The sequence below is a fragment of the Telmatherina bonti genome (assembly GCF_933228915.1).
Source record: "Telmatherina bonti genome assembly, chromosome: 11".
NCBI classification, from domain to species: Eukaryota; Metazoa; Chordata; class Actinopteri; order Atheriniformes; family Telmatherinidae; genus Telmatherina; species Telmatherina bonti.
Genome location: NC_136629.1, coordinates 24,919,887 through 24,938,034, shown reverse-complemented (window position 1 = coordinate 24,938,034; position 18,148 = coordinate 24,919,887). Strand labels below are relative to the sequence as shown.

Here is an 18,148-nt window from a genome sequence, read left to right as displayed (position 1 = left end):
ATATATATATATATATATATATATATATATATATATATATATATATATATATATATATATATATATACTATGTAGCACACCAAAATCATGGGGAGAAACTCAGCTAAAAGATTTTACCAAGCACTGGCATATAATTTCAACACAGTTCAAAGATATTTGACTGTGGAATCCCTCTAATAAAACATTGACAAAACTTCTCAGAATTGCTTTTTTAGCTTCTGCCTTTCAACATTTAATAATTGGACATTAGTAATTTCAAGATGAATTGGACTGAGTTTTCACTGAAAGTAATGTGTTTTCTTTCAGCCAGAGCTTTTATTTTCTACTGTTGAAATCTCAAATGCCTTGGCTTTTCTTTGAGACCACGATTATACATACAGCCTTTGAAGTTGTGAAGATATATAGAATTTATTTTGTATATGCCGTTGCAGACAGGAGACAGAACGATTGGCCATTTGATGAAGAGCTTCAAATAAACACTTTTTTTTAACATGTCTAATAATACTGATGACATCCAACTATGCTTTAAGTGTGCACAGTAGCAGTCAAAGCAAAAGAGGACTACTTTAAAGACTCGAACATATTTAACTTTTTTTTGTTTTCTGCATGATTTCATTTAAGACTTTTCATTGTACCATATATATGTGCATGCATCCTAGGACACCATATGACTTGCATTCCCAAGTCTTGAGTATCTTTCTGTGCAACAAAGGCAGGAGAATCATCTTGCTGCATTGCCAAAAAGAAGAAGGTTTTTTGTCATTTCAGCCATCACACTTTTTAATAACCTCCAGTAACACCTGGTTACGGCCATTTTGCTTTTATTTCATGTTTGTTTACAATATTTATCAACTTATTTATCACTGTGAAGCACTTTTACAAATTGCATGTTCATACCGCCTCAGCCTTATTCACAATTTTTATGTTTTTATGCTGTTGTAGCCAATGACTCTATTGAATTTCATATGATTTTATCCGGCTTTATGCACACTTTGAATGTTGAATAGTTTTATAGATCAATGTGTTCATGGATGAGCTACCAGGCAACTCAATTTCCCCAAGGAGATAAATAAAGTAAGGTTTGATACATGAAAATGATATTATTGATTTGGATTCAGCACATTTTTCGTTGCACTTCCATATGAACTATTATTTTGTTAAATTTGGGACCAGAACATCATTGTAAATGCCATTCTGAAAATGTAGGTAGGCCAACTCTGACTTTCACATTAACTCTACCAAAACTTAAACAAATAGATGTGATGCTCACCGCTGCACAGGTTGCATGTGGTGCAGAAAAGGGCGGAAGCCACATATGCATTCGAAGATCACCGTCCCAAAGCTCCAGTAGTCCACAGTCACAGTGTAGGGTATACTCTCGAAGAGCTCTGGAGCCTGACATATGTAATGAAAGGTTTACAATAAGAGGTCATGACTGTTGACATTTACTAAAAACAATGACTGATTACAAGGGAATATATAACACACACATCTTACCAGATACTGAAGTGTTCCAACAAAGGATGTACAGAGACTGTCCTGATCCAGATCTTTTGCATAACCCAGGTCTATGATTTTATGGACAAGCTGAGGACAACATGTGTCCATAATGATAACAGAGCAAAGAAAATCATTTATTATAACACATAATATAGGAAATTGCAGTTAATGTAGGCTACTTAATCAATATTTTTTCACCTTTCCATCAATCTCTTGCAGAACTATGTTCTCTGGTTTTAGGTCTCTGTGAATTATCTTATTTTCATGTAGATACTGAATACCAGAACCTGTATTTGTGGAAAAACAAAATCCATATAGATCATGCATCAACATGTGATTGACGTAACTTTTATTTTATGTTAAATATGATTAAAACATTACCAATATCACTGAGCAGTGAGAGGACTTCACTTTCCTTTAGCCCACAACAATTTTCTGGTTTATTCAGCACCTGAACAAACTTGTGAGTTATGTGCATGAACTTAAAAGGTTATTTAAAGTGTTTCTAAAGTATTTATTTGGTACCTTGCGTAGGTCTCCTTTTGAGCAGTATTCCATTGCCAGCAGTGGTAAATCATTCAAAGCAATGGAGCTCAGTTCTTCTGGAACGTCTCTGGCCTGAACAATATTTACATGGTTTAGCCTGTAAAAACCAAACAGCACAATAGTTTGACAGAAACTAAATTTAAAAGTAAATTTGTAAAGAATATTATGTCATTTTAAAAAAAGGCATAGATACTCACTTCTTCATTATCTGAATCTCTCTACTCCACCGATCTCTGTTCCTGTGACTGAGCTCCAGGCGGCAAAGTTTCAAAGCAATCTTCTCTCCCTTCTCCTGCTCCGAATACAAAGGAGCGAAACAAAGCAAGACACATCTGGGTTTTGAGATAATACTTTCCAGGATGCACTTGATAAATACCAACTTACAATGTGCTGGTACAGGTAGACATGCCCAAAGCCTCCCATACCCAGTCTTTCCTTAAACTCCCAAGAACCACACAGCTGGTTCTGTTTGTGACTTGGCCGATCCATGTTCAAGAAGTGCAATCTGCAAATGCCCAAGAAACGAATGGGGAAAAAAAAGAGTAAAAAAAAACCAATTCGTCTTTTTGTTATTTCTGATAGTTCTGTAGTTTGGGTTAATTTCTTTTTTTTTTTTTTTATCTGTTTGTTTACGGCTGTACGCTATCCACAGCAATTGTATTTCTAGTTTATTTATCTTGTTACAGCTTAATCTTTGTTTAATAACAATTTTAACCTTTTTGTATAAGCATTTTGATTATTTTAGTTTAACATTACAGTGATGCATACACGCATTTTAAACTTTTCCTTTTTTATTTTTTATCTTTAACTGTGTTTACTGTTGTTATTTTGTTTTATTTATTTATTTCCTTACCAAGGCTAACTTGTTATTTCGGTCATCTGTTGCTGTATGTAAGACTGACTATATCAGGCTATGTGAAATCAAATAACTCAAAAACAGCTAGGCACATCAGCTATGTACAGCAATTTGTGTTAAAATGGTAACATTTAAAATGCCAACTATGTCCGCTCACCTGTCCTTGAGGTCAGTCTACAGATGATACTTTGCGTACTTTGAATGTCAAAACAAAGTGGCTACTTAGTTAGCTAACCATATTGTTTACTTCGTACTTCGTTTTCGTGTTTCGGTGAAAAGTTTTGTCCAGCAAAAATGTACCTTTACCCACTAACCATGGCTATGAAGCAAAGTATATGTTGTGTTTTTGTGGTAGCTTGGCATGGAAATATACAGCGAATCACCGAGAGTTAGAGGAAAGTGAAAGTACACCGTTGACCGGCTGGATTTACTTCTGCGCATGCGTGTCTAACCTAGCCACAGAAAGGCTTTTTCTCCCTGATAATATGGGATTTCCCATCAGCTTACGCCAAAACATTGGTCTGTGAGTTTTAGCTCTCGTTATTTTTACTTGCCCCCCTTGGGAAAAAAAGTTGGGAAACTCCCTGGCAGCTAAAAGGGAATCTCTCCTAAATTAAACACATCTTATATGATCACTAGATGGTGCTATATAACATATTTAAATTAATATCCCCGTACTTTGCTGTCTGCTTTTATTTAGTCAGTCCCAGCTGCACAAGTATACATATGACCAGAAGATAAGGATAATTTGAAGGTGCTTATATCAGCCCTGGGGTGTATGCTGTGTCATCATGGTTCTTATCAGTTTGCATGTTTTTAACAATTTTAAATACTATAGCAGGCTTGCTGACATTTAAATTTTTTTTTTTTTTTTTTAACATTTCAAGGCAAATAATCACAAATTTAGGCAACGCTAAAAGAAAACGAGCCAAATGCTTAACCAATGTGTTATAATATATATTTACAGCAAACAAGTGATAGTATACAGCTATACAAATGTGAAATGAGTTCACTTATTGATTGATTACTAAAATATCTACAAATACTTTCAAAACCAATTCACTTGTAAAATATGTGCATGAAATAGATTTTCTTTTGTAGTTCTGTTACACCTAATATCATGCATTAGCTTACACTTTGGTGAGACAAATATAAAAGGGCTTTGCCCCCCTTATAGATACTTTATTTATACTTCTTTGGCTTGTCTTACCAATCACACCAAATTTCATGCTTCATTCATCATGTATCATACCTTTTGTGTTGAGTATTGCCATGATATAATCACAAGGCTTTGGTCCCTTTATAGATTAGTTGCTCAGAATAAAAACACCTCCTGAGTTGTTAGAGCAGTTCTGGATACTCAGTGTGAAGTTTTTTGAGCAGTTCTGGCATATGATGAGCTAGGACTTGTGTCCATATACTGTATAAGGATGAAAGTACTGAGAGATTGTCAGTCAGACTTAACATGAATACATAAAAGTGGAGTCAGGCATAAGCATATGTGTGATATGTCTTATGTAACATGAAACCGAATGTTCGGTTGAATTTTTCAAAATAAAGATAAATAAATAAAGAAAGTAAAACAATATGTGCGCATTTGTGTATTTTTTAATAAGTTTTGTGGGCAATTGCCATGTGATGTTTGCCTGCACTCCATTTGGGATTTGATTCAGTTCATCAATCAAATGTCAACATAAGGCAATATCATGCGTTGATTTTATCCATTCATATAAAATTTTAGAAAAGGAACTAAAACAAAATAAAAGAAATTATTTTATTCCTTACTTCAGTTCAGAATAAGAATTAAAAGGATTTATCATTGGACTGCCTCTCTTGGCTGGCCGTGGAACACTTTGGGTTTATTCCGGATGAGCTGGTGAATGTAGCCAGGGAGACAGAAGTCTGAGTTTCCCTGCCTAGTCAGCTGTTCCTGTGAAGTGAACCCGGCTAAGCAGCATTTTAAAAAAAAAAAAAAAAAAAAAAAAAATTAAAAAAAAAAAAATTATTTTTCTTTTTTAAGAAAATGCACTGTAAAAAATCCATTAAGATTTAAGATGTTTCAAAAAATAAAAAAGAAAACTGGTAGAATAAATTTCTATTTTTAAGGTGGGATACAGTGTAAATCATACTTCTACCCATGATGTCACACCAAATTTTTCTTTGGCACATCTTACAAAACTACTTTATCAACTCATACATTCATTTATTTATTCTCCTAACCGCTTAATCCAATGAAGGGTCCATCAGTCTTTGTGCGAAAGCCAGGGTACACCCTGGACAACTCGCCAGTCCATTGCAGTACTGTATCAACTGGATATCTAAATAATGATTTATTAGATGCTTTTGGGTCATCCTTAGATCATTGTCAGGATGGGTGTTTCACAGTGTACAAAGTGTAAGGTTAAAAACCCTAGTCAAGGATCAAAGATGTATTATCAGGGAAGTTAGATATATCCTGAAGCAAACAAGAAAATACTGTATCTACACAGTCCTTTCTATCGGTTTACACACTAATTTTATATCATGTCATTCAATCAGACATGAGATTCAGGGAGAATCAAGAAAATAGCCAGTGTGGCCTTGAATAGATTGAAATTTTACTGTCACTGAAAATGTTTTAAGAAAAAAAAGAACATTTCTGCCATCATACTTTTTATTTATAGAAATGTTTTCATTTGGAGCAGCACAGACAGTAGGTTAACACCTGTGAGCCAGAAGACTGAAACTCAGATTTAATTTTAACATTTCAACAGTTTCAGAAGTGTCATCTGACTCGGACTTTGTAGCATTGGCACCTTCAAAGATGACCCAGGCCAGACTCCGAAATAAGACTGCCTGTGGCAAACAGTTGTTTAACTAGCACTGGGTATGGGGGAAATCATTCATTCATTTTCCAAACTGCTCATTCCAATTCAGGGTCGCAGGGAAGCTGGAGCCTATCCACACACAGAGAGACAAACAACCACACTCACGCTCACACTCACTCCTAGGAGCAATTTAGAGTGACCAATTAACCTATCATGCATGTCTTTGGATGGTGGGAGGAAGCTGGAGTACCAGCTTTTTTACCAGCTGGAGTACCCGGAGAAAACCCACACATATACGGGGAGAACATGCCCACACAGAAAGGCCACTGACCAAACCAGCCAAGGATCGAACCAGTGACCTTCTTGCTGTGAGGCCACAGTGCTAACCACTGCGCCACCGTGCAGCCATGGGGGAAATCAGCCAAATCATTTTGCATTGGAAACCCTTCACAATACTGAGCAGCAGTGGGGGTGAAATGCTGCAAGTTGAAAGATATTACACCAAAAGATGTGTTGTTCCTCTGGCGGAAACAACAAATTCTGTTTCCAAGTAAAGACATTAGTCGATTTCATGCTAGCTGACCAATGCACAGGAAAAAGACAAGCAAGCCAAAGCCTGCTTGGCCTGAAATGAGAAAGAGGGAAAGACACATCACATACTCCACAAGGGACCAATTATCCAAAGAAAACTGATGGCAAAAAGACAAAGACAGGTAGTCAAATAAAACGTCAAATATCACCGAAATGGACTCAAGCAGAGTCCTGGGAGCTTGAGGGTCCTACGCAGTATCTTAGCTGTTCCTAGGACTGTGCAGACGGAAATGTCTGATGTTTCACCAGGTATCTGTTGGAGCCACTTCTCCAGTGTGGGGGAGACGGCCCCCAGTGCTCCGATCACTGTGGGTGCTACTGTTGCTTTCTCCCCACAGGGCTTCTCCAGTTCTTCCTTGAGGCCTTGGTACTTCTCCAGTTTCTCATGCCCCTTTTCCCTGACATTTCCATCATTGGGGATGGATACATCAATCACTACGGCTTTCCTCTGCTGCTTATCCATGATCACTATGTCTGGTTGGTTGGCCACCACCATTTTATCTATCTGGATTTGGAAGTCCCCAAGGATCTTAGCCCTCTCATTCTCCACCACCTTGGGGGGAGTTTCCCACTGGGACTTAAGAGTCTCCAGTCCATATTCTGCACAGATGTTCCTGTACACTATGCCGACTACTTGGTTATGGTGCTCCATGTATTCTTTGCCTTATAGTATCTTGCACCTTGCAGTGAGGTGCTGGATTGTTTCAGGGGCTCCTTTGCATAGTCTGCACCTGGGATCCTGCCTGGTATGGTAGATCTGGGCCTGGATCGCTCCGGTGCTCAAGGCCTGCTCCTGTGCTGCCATGATCAGTAGCTCTGTGCTGTCCTTCAGTCCAGCCCTCTCCAGCCATTGATAGGACTTGTTTATATCAGCCATTTCGGTGATCAGCCCGTGGTACATCCCATGCAGGGGCTTTTCCTCCCATGATGGTTCTTCCATCTCATGTTCCTCCAGATTCCATTGTCTGAGACATTCAATAAGTGCTTCATCCCTCGGTGCCCTCTTCCTGATGTATTCGTGGAGCTTGGATGTTTCATCTTGGATAGTGGCCTTGATGCCCCCTTCTTTGTGCTTAGTGTATAGTTGCTGGACACTGGACTTGGGGTGGAACCCTCCATGCATGGTGAGCAGCTTCCATGTTTTGACATCTGTGGTCTGAGCTTCCTCCTTTGGCCAGCTTATTACCCCAGCTGGGTATCTGATCACTGGCTGTTAGCTGTTAATTGCCCCGATCTTGTTCTTGCCATTGAGCTGACTTCTCAGTACTTGCCTCACTTGTTGCAGGTATTTATCTGTGGCATCTTTCCTTGTGGCTTCTTCATGGTTGCCATTCACCTGTGGTATGCCCAGGTACTTGTAGCTTTCCTCCACATCTGTTATCCTGCCCTCCAGGAGTGCAATGCCCTCTGCATGGATTACCTTCCCTCTCTTTGTTGTCATTCACCCACATTTCTCCAGTCCGAATGACATTCCGATATCCATGCTGTAGATCCTGGTGGTGTGGATCAGTGAGTCGGTGTCCCACTCACTCTTAGCGTACAGCTTGATGTCATCTATATACATAGCCATCAAGACCTCCTCAAATGATTTATTATATACTACAATATTGAATTTCCCTTTGGGGATTAATAAAGTATTTTTCATTCATTTCATATACAGGAGGTGGCTGATGGTGTCCCCAGTCCTGAGTCGGTATCCATAGCCAGTCTTGTTGATTAGTTGGATGAGGGTGTTCAGGCCTATACAGAACAGCAGCAGGGACAGGGCATCTCCTTGATATATGCCATATTTGATGGACCTCAGCTTGCATAAGACTGTAAATAAACTGGTGAAACAGTGAAGTACTGTGAACTGAAGTACAGTGAAGTAGTGATGTGCACAGACAAGACTGCACAATCAGAAAAGCTGAGCTTAATGAGGCTCACTGTGGAACAACTGCCACAGATAAGGCAGAAGAAAGATGTAAAAAGAGCATGAGATGATAGTCAGCAAACTTCTCCTGATGACTTTATATATTTATTTGTATAGGACACTACATGTAAAATTCAAAGTGATTTACATAAAAAACACTAAAAGCATTACATACAGAAAATGATATATACTTTTAGTCAGTATAAAGAGCTTAGGTTTCAGCTATGTGGAAAATCAAGAAAACAGAAAAAAAAAAAAACATTGTCATTATTCACTTCTTGTCTGTTTTGTCTTGCATCTTAAAGTTTCATTTAAAAAAATGTCTTTATCATTATGTCATTAAATAGTAAAGCTTAAAACTCATATGATACCAAATTCCCATCACAGACAGGACATTATGTAAGTGAGAAGTGGGTGGTGTCCACAGATAAATGTTTTCCAAGCAGTTGCTGATCAGTTTTCTGTCACAGCTGCTCAAAGAAGAGGTGTGATTTACACCATTTCAGAGGTGTGAAGGTGAGCACTGAAGACAGCTTTTATGCACAAAAAAATGTTGAGAACTCAGAAAATAAAAATAAGAGGATTTATTTTCTCATTTTTAAAGCAGAAGCATAGAAATTACCACTCGGGTTGTAACTAAACTTTAATCAAAACAAGGTGCAGTTCTGTCAGTTTATTTTAGTTTTATATATACAAATTATTTACTGCATTACTGCATTAGTCATTTTTACTTCCTTTTTTCTGTGCATGAGTCAACATGCTTCCTTTTTATCAATAAATCTAGGGGCCCTTACATTTAAGATGAATGGTATGAAGTCATAACATAGCAGATGGAAATTTTAATGGAAGTTTAAAGCAATGGATTACAATCCTGTACTGAATTTTGGTCAACCTATCCACAGTAAATAGAAAAATCTTACAATATATGAGTTGCTGTGGACTCAAACGCTGCACATGATCAAATTTTCGCAGCATCTTTTTAAATCTGGGTTTTAGCTTTAAACAGCTTGATATTTGCTTCTTTGAAACAACTTAACTAAAAGAGTGAAATTGATATTTTTATTTATAAAGGTAGGCAATTCAAGCCACCTGAATCTGTAATTTATTCATTTTAAATATGATGCATGATTTGGGAAGCAACCATATAGAATGAGGTTTAAGGCTTTAGATCAATATTTGCAGTGTCACAGGTGGAAGTCGTGAGATTCTGTTAGTAAATGACAAAACCAAATTCTCAAAATTGCTGCAGGCTCACCCACAAATTTCCCGGAGTTTACTGGTTTGGGTAATTTTATCATGTAGTTCTTCTTTTGATACACCTGCATCAGAGACTTTTCTACGTACATTCTGTTACAACATTCAGTTGTTCATTCGGTGGTTAAATCGCTCCGAATTTGGCATTTTGCTTGCATTCCTTATCCCCCTGAGACCTCTGGCCTTGCACAGAGTGAATATAATATCTTTATTGTCAGCATCAAAAAGGAGGAAATGTGACTAACAAAGACGTCAGGGTTATTGATGAGGTAATGTTTTGGGGATATTTTAATTAAGAAATTTCCTTGCAAGATTCTAGACAAAACTTTTTGTTTTGGAGGAAGTTGAGATATATTGTTATAGTCAGCTAAACAAAACTATATAGATATAGCTGCCTTGTTATCAGACCAAGAAATGTTGGATAGTATACACTGGAAATTATAATTACTTAAAGATTCACATTCAAAACATAATTGAAAAAAAATATATAGATATATTCATCCATAGGTGCAGTTCATGGTACTTTTATGATGGAAGTGAAACATAATCAGTAGTTAAATAACTTGTTATTTTAATTGTGCACAAGGAAAATGATGCAATATGTCTACTGTAATGTACATATTAAAAAATAAATAAATTGTGCTGGTATCAGCCAACATAACTCAAGTTCTGGCTTCAGATTTGAAATGAACTACTGATGCTTTGCTTGAGCTTGAACTTAAGAAATATTCATTTTCTTACTATATGAAATCATATTCTACTTGCATCAACAAAACACATCTTATTAGAGTTCTCAAAATATTCCTTTTGCTGTTTGTTTTCACTTTAATATGATTGATCTGTCCATATATCTGTCTACACACTTACATCTACAACCTGTTACGTATAGATGATTTGCATGCATGACCAATTTTGGGTATATTTTTGAACAGAACAACAATATTTAAGAGGAAGAGATTCTTCATTATATGTGTCACAGGATGTGACAAATTCACAGATTTGTTAGCCATTTCATGGAAGTAATTTCTTCCTATGATCATCTTAGGACCTCCCACTTTTCTGCCCTTTTAAAAGAGATGAAATAAGGGGAGGATCAGAAGCACAACAACAAAACAGCTCGGCAGTGTTGGTGTAAGTTGTCCCAAAACTAAGCAACTTACCAGAAGAGACAAGGAGGAGAAAAGTAACCTCAGCTGGGAGAAACCGAGACATCAGGAAGGTAAATGGATATTTAAGACCTCCCTGGTAATTGCATCAATTAAAATATAACACGATTTAGTTCACATCATGATTTCTTAATACAAAATCTGTCAATAATATTTATATATAAAAAATATTCTGAACAACCTAGTTTTCAATTAAGCAAATATTAAACCATGCACACATTATCTTTTGTCATTTTCTTTTTTGACAACATATATCTAGACTATAAGTAAATTCAATGTTTGATATGTACGCACAGCAAACCTTATGTGATGCAATGGTGCTCAGACTTTGCTGTAATCTACTAACCTAAATTGATATTGCACTTACTATACAGATAAAAAGTATGTTTACAGTACAGAACACACGCAGTGATCACCCTCCAGTAGTTTCATCTCACATTTCAGCACCGGAAACACATTTTTCTACCATGAAATTAATGCACATGCATCCTCTAAATAGATAACTAAATAATGCATAAGCTTTTTGTGATCATTTGCACTTCCATGATGATCCATGCCTGAAATATACAGTATTTTCCCAGCTTAAGCATACATCTGCACAAAAGAGACAAGAATATCAGTATTATTATGTGTAAACCGTTGATGTGTTTCACACCTCAATCCAGACAGAGCATAACGTGACTTTGCTCACAGCTTTGATGAGTGCTTTTTAAACTCCGTATAAGGACACAGAAGCTTTCAGTCCACTCCTCCAGAACGATCATGTTTCATTTCTGTAATTCTGTTATGTCTGTTCTCACACAAAAATATCCCTAGAAAGCAGAAGCAAAACCAGAAGGGAAGATGAAGCTATTTGTCATCATCTCAATCCTTGCAGCAAGTGTCAGCATGGTAAGTACGAAATAGTGATAATAACATTTTATTACAGGTTGCATAATAACACGAAACTGAGTTGTTGTTTTGTTTTTGTTTGTTTCTGATCCTTTTAGGCATTTCCAAGAGTATGGTCTAAAAAGACAGGTATGTCCCCTTTTCAAACAATACGATTATAGTAATATTAATATTCTATGAGCAGATTATAAAGTGTTCTGTTTTATATTTTTATTTTAATCTGAAGGGATGTGCCAGTCTGGAAATGGCAGCAGTTACAGGGGACTAATGAACAAATCATTTGATGGTCGGAAATGCCTTTACTGGAGCCTTTTGACGCACCCATGGGGGGCTTCAAAGGGAATTGGAAACCATAATTACTGCAGGTATAATTTAAATTTAATGCTCAGACATGATAAAAAAAAAAAAAAAGTGTCAATCTTAAATATAATTCCGTTTCAATTTCAGAAATCCTGACCAGAGCTTGATGCCCTGGTGTTATGTGAGAAAAGGAAGAAGAGTTGTGAGAAAGTTCTGCAACATTCCCAGATGTAAGACTGAAAATTCACATTAAACTTAATATTAAATAAATACATTAATAGATTCACTTAAAAATAGAATAAAATATTGAAACATTGGGTATTTAAAGAATTAAAGATGTCTGTTTTCTGCTTCAACACAGGTACTCCAACTAAAGTAAAACCAACAATGAAACTAACAGTAAAACCAACAGTCAGACCAACTATAAAACCAACAGTTAGACCAACAATCGCATCAACGCTTAAACCAACAATAACGCCTTCCCATCCTGTAGACACAGGTAATTTTGTCCTTTAATTTCTATATTCTTAATGGCATCAAATGATTTCTTTGATCAGCTCACTGATCCTTCCACTTTGTTTCTCTAGAGCTGACTTGTGGCCAACGGTCTGAGCAGAGGATGAATAAGATTGTGGGAGGTTCTTTCATACCCATAGAGTCACACCCATGGATCGCTGCTATCTTCCTTAAACGCCAAAAATTCCTTTGTGGCGGCTCCCTCATCTCACCTTGCTGGGTTCTTACAGCTGCACATTGCTTTAGTGATGGGTGAGGAAAAATCAAATAATGTGTGACTATCAAAATTAGTCACTTAGATGTGAATACAGGGGACACGCTGAATCCAAAGGACACATGAGAGTCTTTGCCGCAGTTTGAGGGTTCTTACTTGACCATTACTGTAAAACATTCACTTAGTCGTACATTTGCTTTGAATGAATTGCAGATTTGGATTTATGTGATAGTAAACTTAGTGGTCACTTAAAATATCGACACCCTGCATGACCCTCTCTTTACACTTAGCAACACACTCACAGGCAGATGCAGGTGATATTAATTAGACAATAATTTATCTCCATTCACACACACACACCTCCAGACACACACATACACACACACACACTAACCCGATTGACAGGCAAGAAAAATAACCCATCCTTGCATCTACAATATACTTCACATTAAAATGTAAGATGATTATCTGCTGTGTGTTTACCATTTGTGTTTGGTTCTGCTCAGTGTGAATAGCAAACTCGAGCATCTGTCAGTGTTCCTGGGGAAATCTGCCATCAATGACACAGACACCAACAGAGAACAGAACTTTACTGTGGAAAAACTGATCATCCACCAAAATTATAACGTTTCCAACTTCAACAACGACATAGGTGCTACTTTTAATCCAGTTATTCCATAAATAAATAAATATCTGTATATATAGCTCATACCTGTATTTGTTGTCACATTTTAGCACTGCTGAAGCTCAAAAGCAGTAATGGAGGATGTGCGATTAAAACAGCATCTGTGCGAACAGCTTGCCTTCCTCCAATTCACACTCAACTTCCTCCAGGATTCACATGCAGCATTGCAGGATTTGGGAAGGAAGCATACAGTAAGAATCCCAGAATCTCTTGACTTTAAGCTCATAATTGATCTTTCAGACACTTTAAAGAGTCTTATACCTGACACTGTGTATTTTCCAGATTCCTGGTCGTACTCACAACTCTTGAAACAGGCCAATGTGAAACTGCTCTCCAACACTCAGTGCAAAAGAACATTGACCTATAAAAATCTCATCACTGAGAACATGTTTTGTGCTGCAAGCCCTGACTGGAGCACAGATGCCTGTGAAGTAAGCATGCAACCCACTACATATATGTCAATGCATGTACTAAACAAGATGTGGGAGCTTATCAATAGGCTCTACACCCATGTTTGACTGGTATTTTCAACTATTAGCACAGTTCATATTCCATGTTATCTTACTGACTGACTTCCATCCTTACAGGGTGACTCTGGTGGTCCACTGGTGTGTGAAGCATCAGGCCGCATGTTTCTGTTTGGGGTGGTGAGCTGGGGTGATCGCTGTGCCATTGAAAACAATCCAGGTGTTTACACACAGGTGACCAACTACAATGTGTGGATTGAAGAAAATACAGGTCTTTCTGAATACACGAAAGGACTGCTGTATCCACAGAAATGAATGTTTGACAAATGCTTATGTCCATTTAGCACTGTTTATTTCTAAAAAAAAAAAAAAAAAAGCAGCAGTTTCATTGACGCTGTGTATAATTTTTATGTGTCTGCAGGTGTGTTCACATGCACATATTTGGTTTCACATGGGAGCACTGATACTCAGATAAGGTGAAATTTAATTTGTATGTGTCAGGTTTGCCTCTTGGAGAGGATCATGCAAGGATGTTTAAGTAGGATAAAGTTCATAGCTATGTTTGAAAATGTATATTTAATGCCATGATTTTCTCTCTCTCTGCATTATTAAGAGCAGCAGACAGGTTTTGCTGTCAATTATCAGTGCAATATTTTTCACGTTTTCATTTTTAAGTGTATGTTGTTAAAAATATATATATTTTTTATTATAAATAGTGTATAATACATTTTTACACATATATACCTATTTATCATCAGATTATGGATTATTTAGCTAATTATTTTATTTAATTTCCTAAACATGCTCTGCGTTGTGATAAATAATAAAATTTCAGTATCAAATTGTAATCATGCTCTGTAATTTTTTTATGTGCTTGCAAAGAAACGGTGTCAGATATAACAGTTAACACCCTATGAGTTCCTTTTCCTGTGTTCATATACACACACATACACACACACACACACACACACACACACACACACACGCACGCACTAAAATAGAAAAAAAAGAGATTAAAAACAGTAAGCAACTGGGAGGGGACATACATATGTGCTTAATGAATGAAAATATTCACAACATTTTTCAGTTAAATGCATACTAATCTAAACATATTAAGCTGTGATAAATCTGCATTGACAGAATTTTGGTCTCTAACAGAAGAAAATAACTCTGAAGGAAACAGCATCTGTTGAAGCACCAGTGTTGATTGTGTTACAAGAATAACTACAAATTTTAAAAATATAAATTGAGTGTGTTTACAAGACTTGCGTGAATGTTTCTTGCGAGAAACACTAGAGGGCACTGTGGTGAAAAAATGCAAAGGCATGCCCGAGTTAATCAAGAATTTTGGAGTTTTTTGTTGTTGTTGTTTTTTGTTTGTTTGTTTGTTTTTTGTCATTATTACCAAACTGAATAATTCAATTAAGCAAATACTAATAGATATAAAATTTCACACCAGCAAAATGCCAAAAAAGTGATGAGAAGCAGAGAAAACAGAGAAGAGGAACTTCCACCAAAATGGAGGTGCACATCACTTTTAGTCAAACTATGTCAGGCAATCATCACTATGTTAAGAAAACATCAAATCTGTGGAATTCTAAGAAAAATGGTCTTTATAGCTCTACAGAGCACAATGATGTGAAAAGATGTAGAATTTGGGCTGAAAACCACTGATGGGTGCATGTGACCTTTGAGCCTTCAGGCAGTACTGCAGATGAAACCTTTATGGCACCTTGATCAGTACAGCCATGTAAGCTCTGTCACTCAGTACAACGATGCGGGTGTAATAAATGCTTACTTTTTTGTCCGAATATTTGTTTGAATTAAAAATACATAATAAAGTAAATCAATAAAATGTGACCTCACACTATATTACACAATTAAGAACTCACTTCTGCAGCTAAACTGTCATAAGTTGTACAAGCTCATCAGAAAAACAATGGATGCATATTCTTTGGTCGGATGAATCCAAGTTTCAGCTGCTTTCAGGAAAAATAAATGTTGGGTTTGGCAAAAAACAGAAAAGCTTTCTTCCATTTAAAGTCTTTTTTGAGGGGGGTCTGTGGTTATTTAAACAGGACAAGGACAGACCTTGCTCTACAGGTGTCAAACATACACTATCCCACTAGTGGGTCCAATCTGGTCTGTGGGATGAATTTTGTAAATGTTGAAAGTCATAGAAGACATTAACTGTAATAAATTAATCAAAATGACTACAATTCCTAATTTGGTCATGTGAGGTTTCATTTTTTTCATATTTAAATATAACATTTATTTTGAAGTGAGTCAGTTCAGGTGGGAATGATTATAACATGTATATGGACATGGATATATGCAGGTATTTATATTTTAAGTGAATCACAGCCTCTCACAAGCTGCAGCATCAGAAGCAGAAACTGCAAGAGACTGGCCAAACTAATCAAGAAGGTTGTTTCTGTGCTAGGGATAACTTGAGCTGCTGGATCTGCCAGAACTGTTTGTCCAGACAGAATTCTGCAGAAGCTTTTTTTCAAAAAGTCTTTTTCGCGGCACAACTTGCAAACCTTTGCTCATCAGTCTCTTGTTTGTAAATGTAGAGATAGAACAAAAGTTGAAGTCAGTGTGCTGCTCATACACTTTTCAGCCAGTTTGAGGTAGAAGCAATTCTTGAATCTCTGTGGGCCCCACCAAAATGTTCACATGGGCCCTTTCCACCAGGAATCACTGCCCTTTTATAATGATATTGTATTCTTATAACAATGAAAATAACATGGTAATAATGTTATCTTTTAAACCATTGTTGTTATGATGGCTTTCACTTCTTCTACTGGCATCTACTTCACTTTTTACTACTTATATTTAATTGGGGGCAATGGGATTTAATGTAGTTCTAACTGAGAATATTAAACTATTGTTTAGGCTATAAGCAAACCGGCTTTACGATCCTTGGGCATTACATTTACAGCTAATACAACATATAGTTTTCAGAGGCATTAAGCCTAGGGAAAAAATTCTTTACCATATTTCAAACTGAAATGGATTAATAAAAATACTTTTTCATTTACAAAATATTGGCATGTTTATGGGTGATGATGATAAATGATTATAAATGATAAATGAGCCTGTTCATTAGACATTAGTGGGTCATCCAACACATTTCTTTAATAATATATTTCATAAATAAATACTTTTATTTATCAAGTTTGCCTCTAAAGTAAACAGGGAGAGAAAATAATAATGCTATATTTTTATAGACTACTTATATTATTGAGATGGCAATATGGCAATGTTTTAAAAAAAAAATTTTTTTTTACTAATGTATGCAGGAAAAGCTTAAAATTGTTTATTTATTTGGAGTTTTGTGAAAATCCATATGCAGAACTAAAGCAGTTTCACTAAACACATGCTCTGTGCACAGTGGTCAAGCATTACATTTTGTCAGACAGCAGCCTATGACTCACACCTCTCAGTCTAATACCCCATATATCTCTAACACCCACACCTCACTCCATTCCAGAAACATTTCACAGGAAGGCTAGATTTATTGTGATGGAAGCATCTTAATACTCTGTGAGCAACCACAATTCAAGTGGTCATCACAAAAAACACACTTCAAAATCTCTCTAAGCAACCTCCTGCTATGTTTCCTATCAAAGTCTGTTTGGACAAGTCAACATATACAGACAGCTCACAGTAGGGCTACATGAGCCAACTGGAGTCTGTCCCCCCCCCCCCCCCCCCCCCCCCCCCCCTCAATTACAGGCACTAGTTTACTTTACTGTCTCTCTTACGCTGCCTCAATCCATATATAGTTTTGAGATGCAGGAAGAACAACTTTACTCCTCTTTATGGACAATTCCTAACAAGAGGAGATGAGATGAGTAGATACAGCAGATACTGGTTGTGTTTCATCCAGGAAAGCCAGAGTGTCCAGTCTATCTGGTCTGTTCAGCACCCGTCTCGTCTCTGAACACACACACACACACACACACACACACACACACACACACACACACACACACACACACACACACACACACACACACACACACACACATCAACTCTTGTTATAAATACTGCTGTTTTGCTGTTGGGGTTTTTGGTTTCCTCAACATAGACTCCTCAGATTTCAGGAGTGGGGGCAACCCCACTAGCAACCCCACACACAAATGGGAGCGTGGGGAGCAACGAGGGAAGGAGAGGGACTGAACCAGCTTACATACACTCACCAAGTGGAATTCATGAGAAAATTTCACATTTCCCCTTAACCTGGATTGCTTTCACTTAAATGTTTTTACATTTTAAGTTCAGCCTTTGAGGTGACATTTGACGGCTGATCAGTTCTGTCTGGTCAAATCCATAAATAAAAAGTCAGTCAGATTGTGAGTAAGGTCTACGGGTGCCGTGTGGTGATCACTGAGACTCCTCTCAGCTTCAGCCAGCAGCAAGCTGAATCCTTAGTCT

At 37.0% G+C, this 18,148-nt stretch overlaps 2 protein-coding genes across 3 annotated transcripts in view; one reads left to right on the top strand and one right to left on the bottom strand.

The window, feature by feature from the left end:
- LOC306762632 (inhibitor of nuclear factor kappa-B kinase subunit alpha-like) overlaps positions 1–3,307 on the bottom strand; it is a 10,851-nt gene extending 7,544 nt beyond the window's left edge. The window contains exons 1-8 of one of the 2 annotated variants that reach the window (XM_079249193.1): positions 3,060–3,307; positions 2,431–2,551; positions 2,244–2,338; positions 2,026–2,143; positions 1,882–1,951; positions 1,699–1,787; positions 1,498–1,587; positions 1,271–1,395 (exon numbers count right to left, since the gene is read on the bottom strand). In XM_079249193.1, coding sequence (XP_079105319.1) covers positions 1,271–1,395; positions 1,498–1,587; positions 1,699–1,787; positions 1,882–1,951; positions 2,026–2,143; positions 2,244–2,338; positions 2,431–2,535 — 692 coding nt within the window. In that variant the 5' untranslated portion in view covers positions 2,536–2,551; positions 3,060–3,307. The remainder of the gene's footprint in view (positions 1–1,270; positions 1,396–1,497; positions 1,588–1,698; positions 1,788–1,881; positions 1,952–2,025; positions 2,144–2,243; positions 2,339–2,430; positions 2,552–3,059) is intronic. The other variant, XM_079249194.1, reaches the window with a different exon arrangement.
- Positions 3,308–11,475: 8,168 nt separating this feature from the next.
- LOC306762334 (urokinase-type plasminogen activator-like) lies at positions 11,476–14,020 on the top strand (the record flags this gene model as incomplete). Its single annotated transcript, XM_079248777.1, has 10 exons — positions 11,476–11,523; positions 11,622–11,652; positions 11,750–11,888; positions 11,971–12,053; positions 12,185–12,322; positions 12,411–12,591; positions 13,060–13,205; positions 13,289–13,429; positions 13,521–13,669; positions 13,826–14,020. 10 exons carry the CDS (start codon positions 11,476–11,478, stop codon positions 14,018–14,020), a joined length of 1,251 nt encoding a protein of 416 aa, XP_079104903.1.
- Between the last annotated feature and the right edge of the window lie 4,128 nt (positions 14,021–18,148).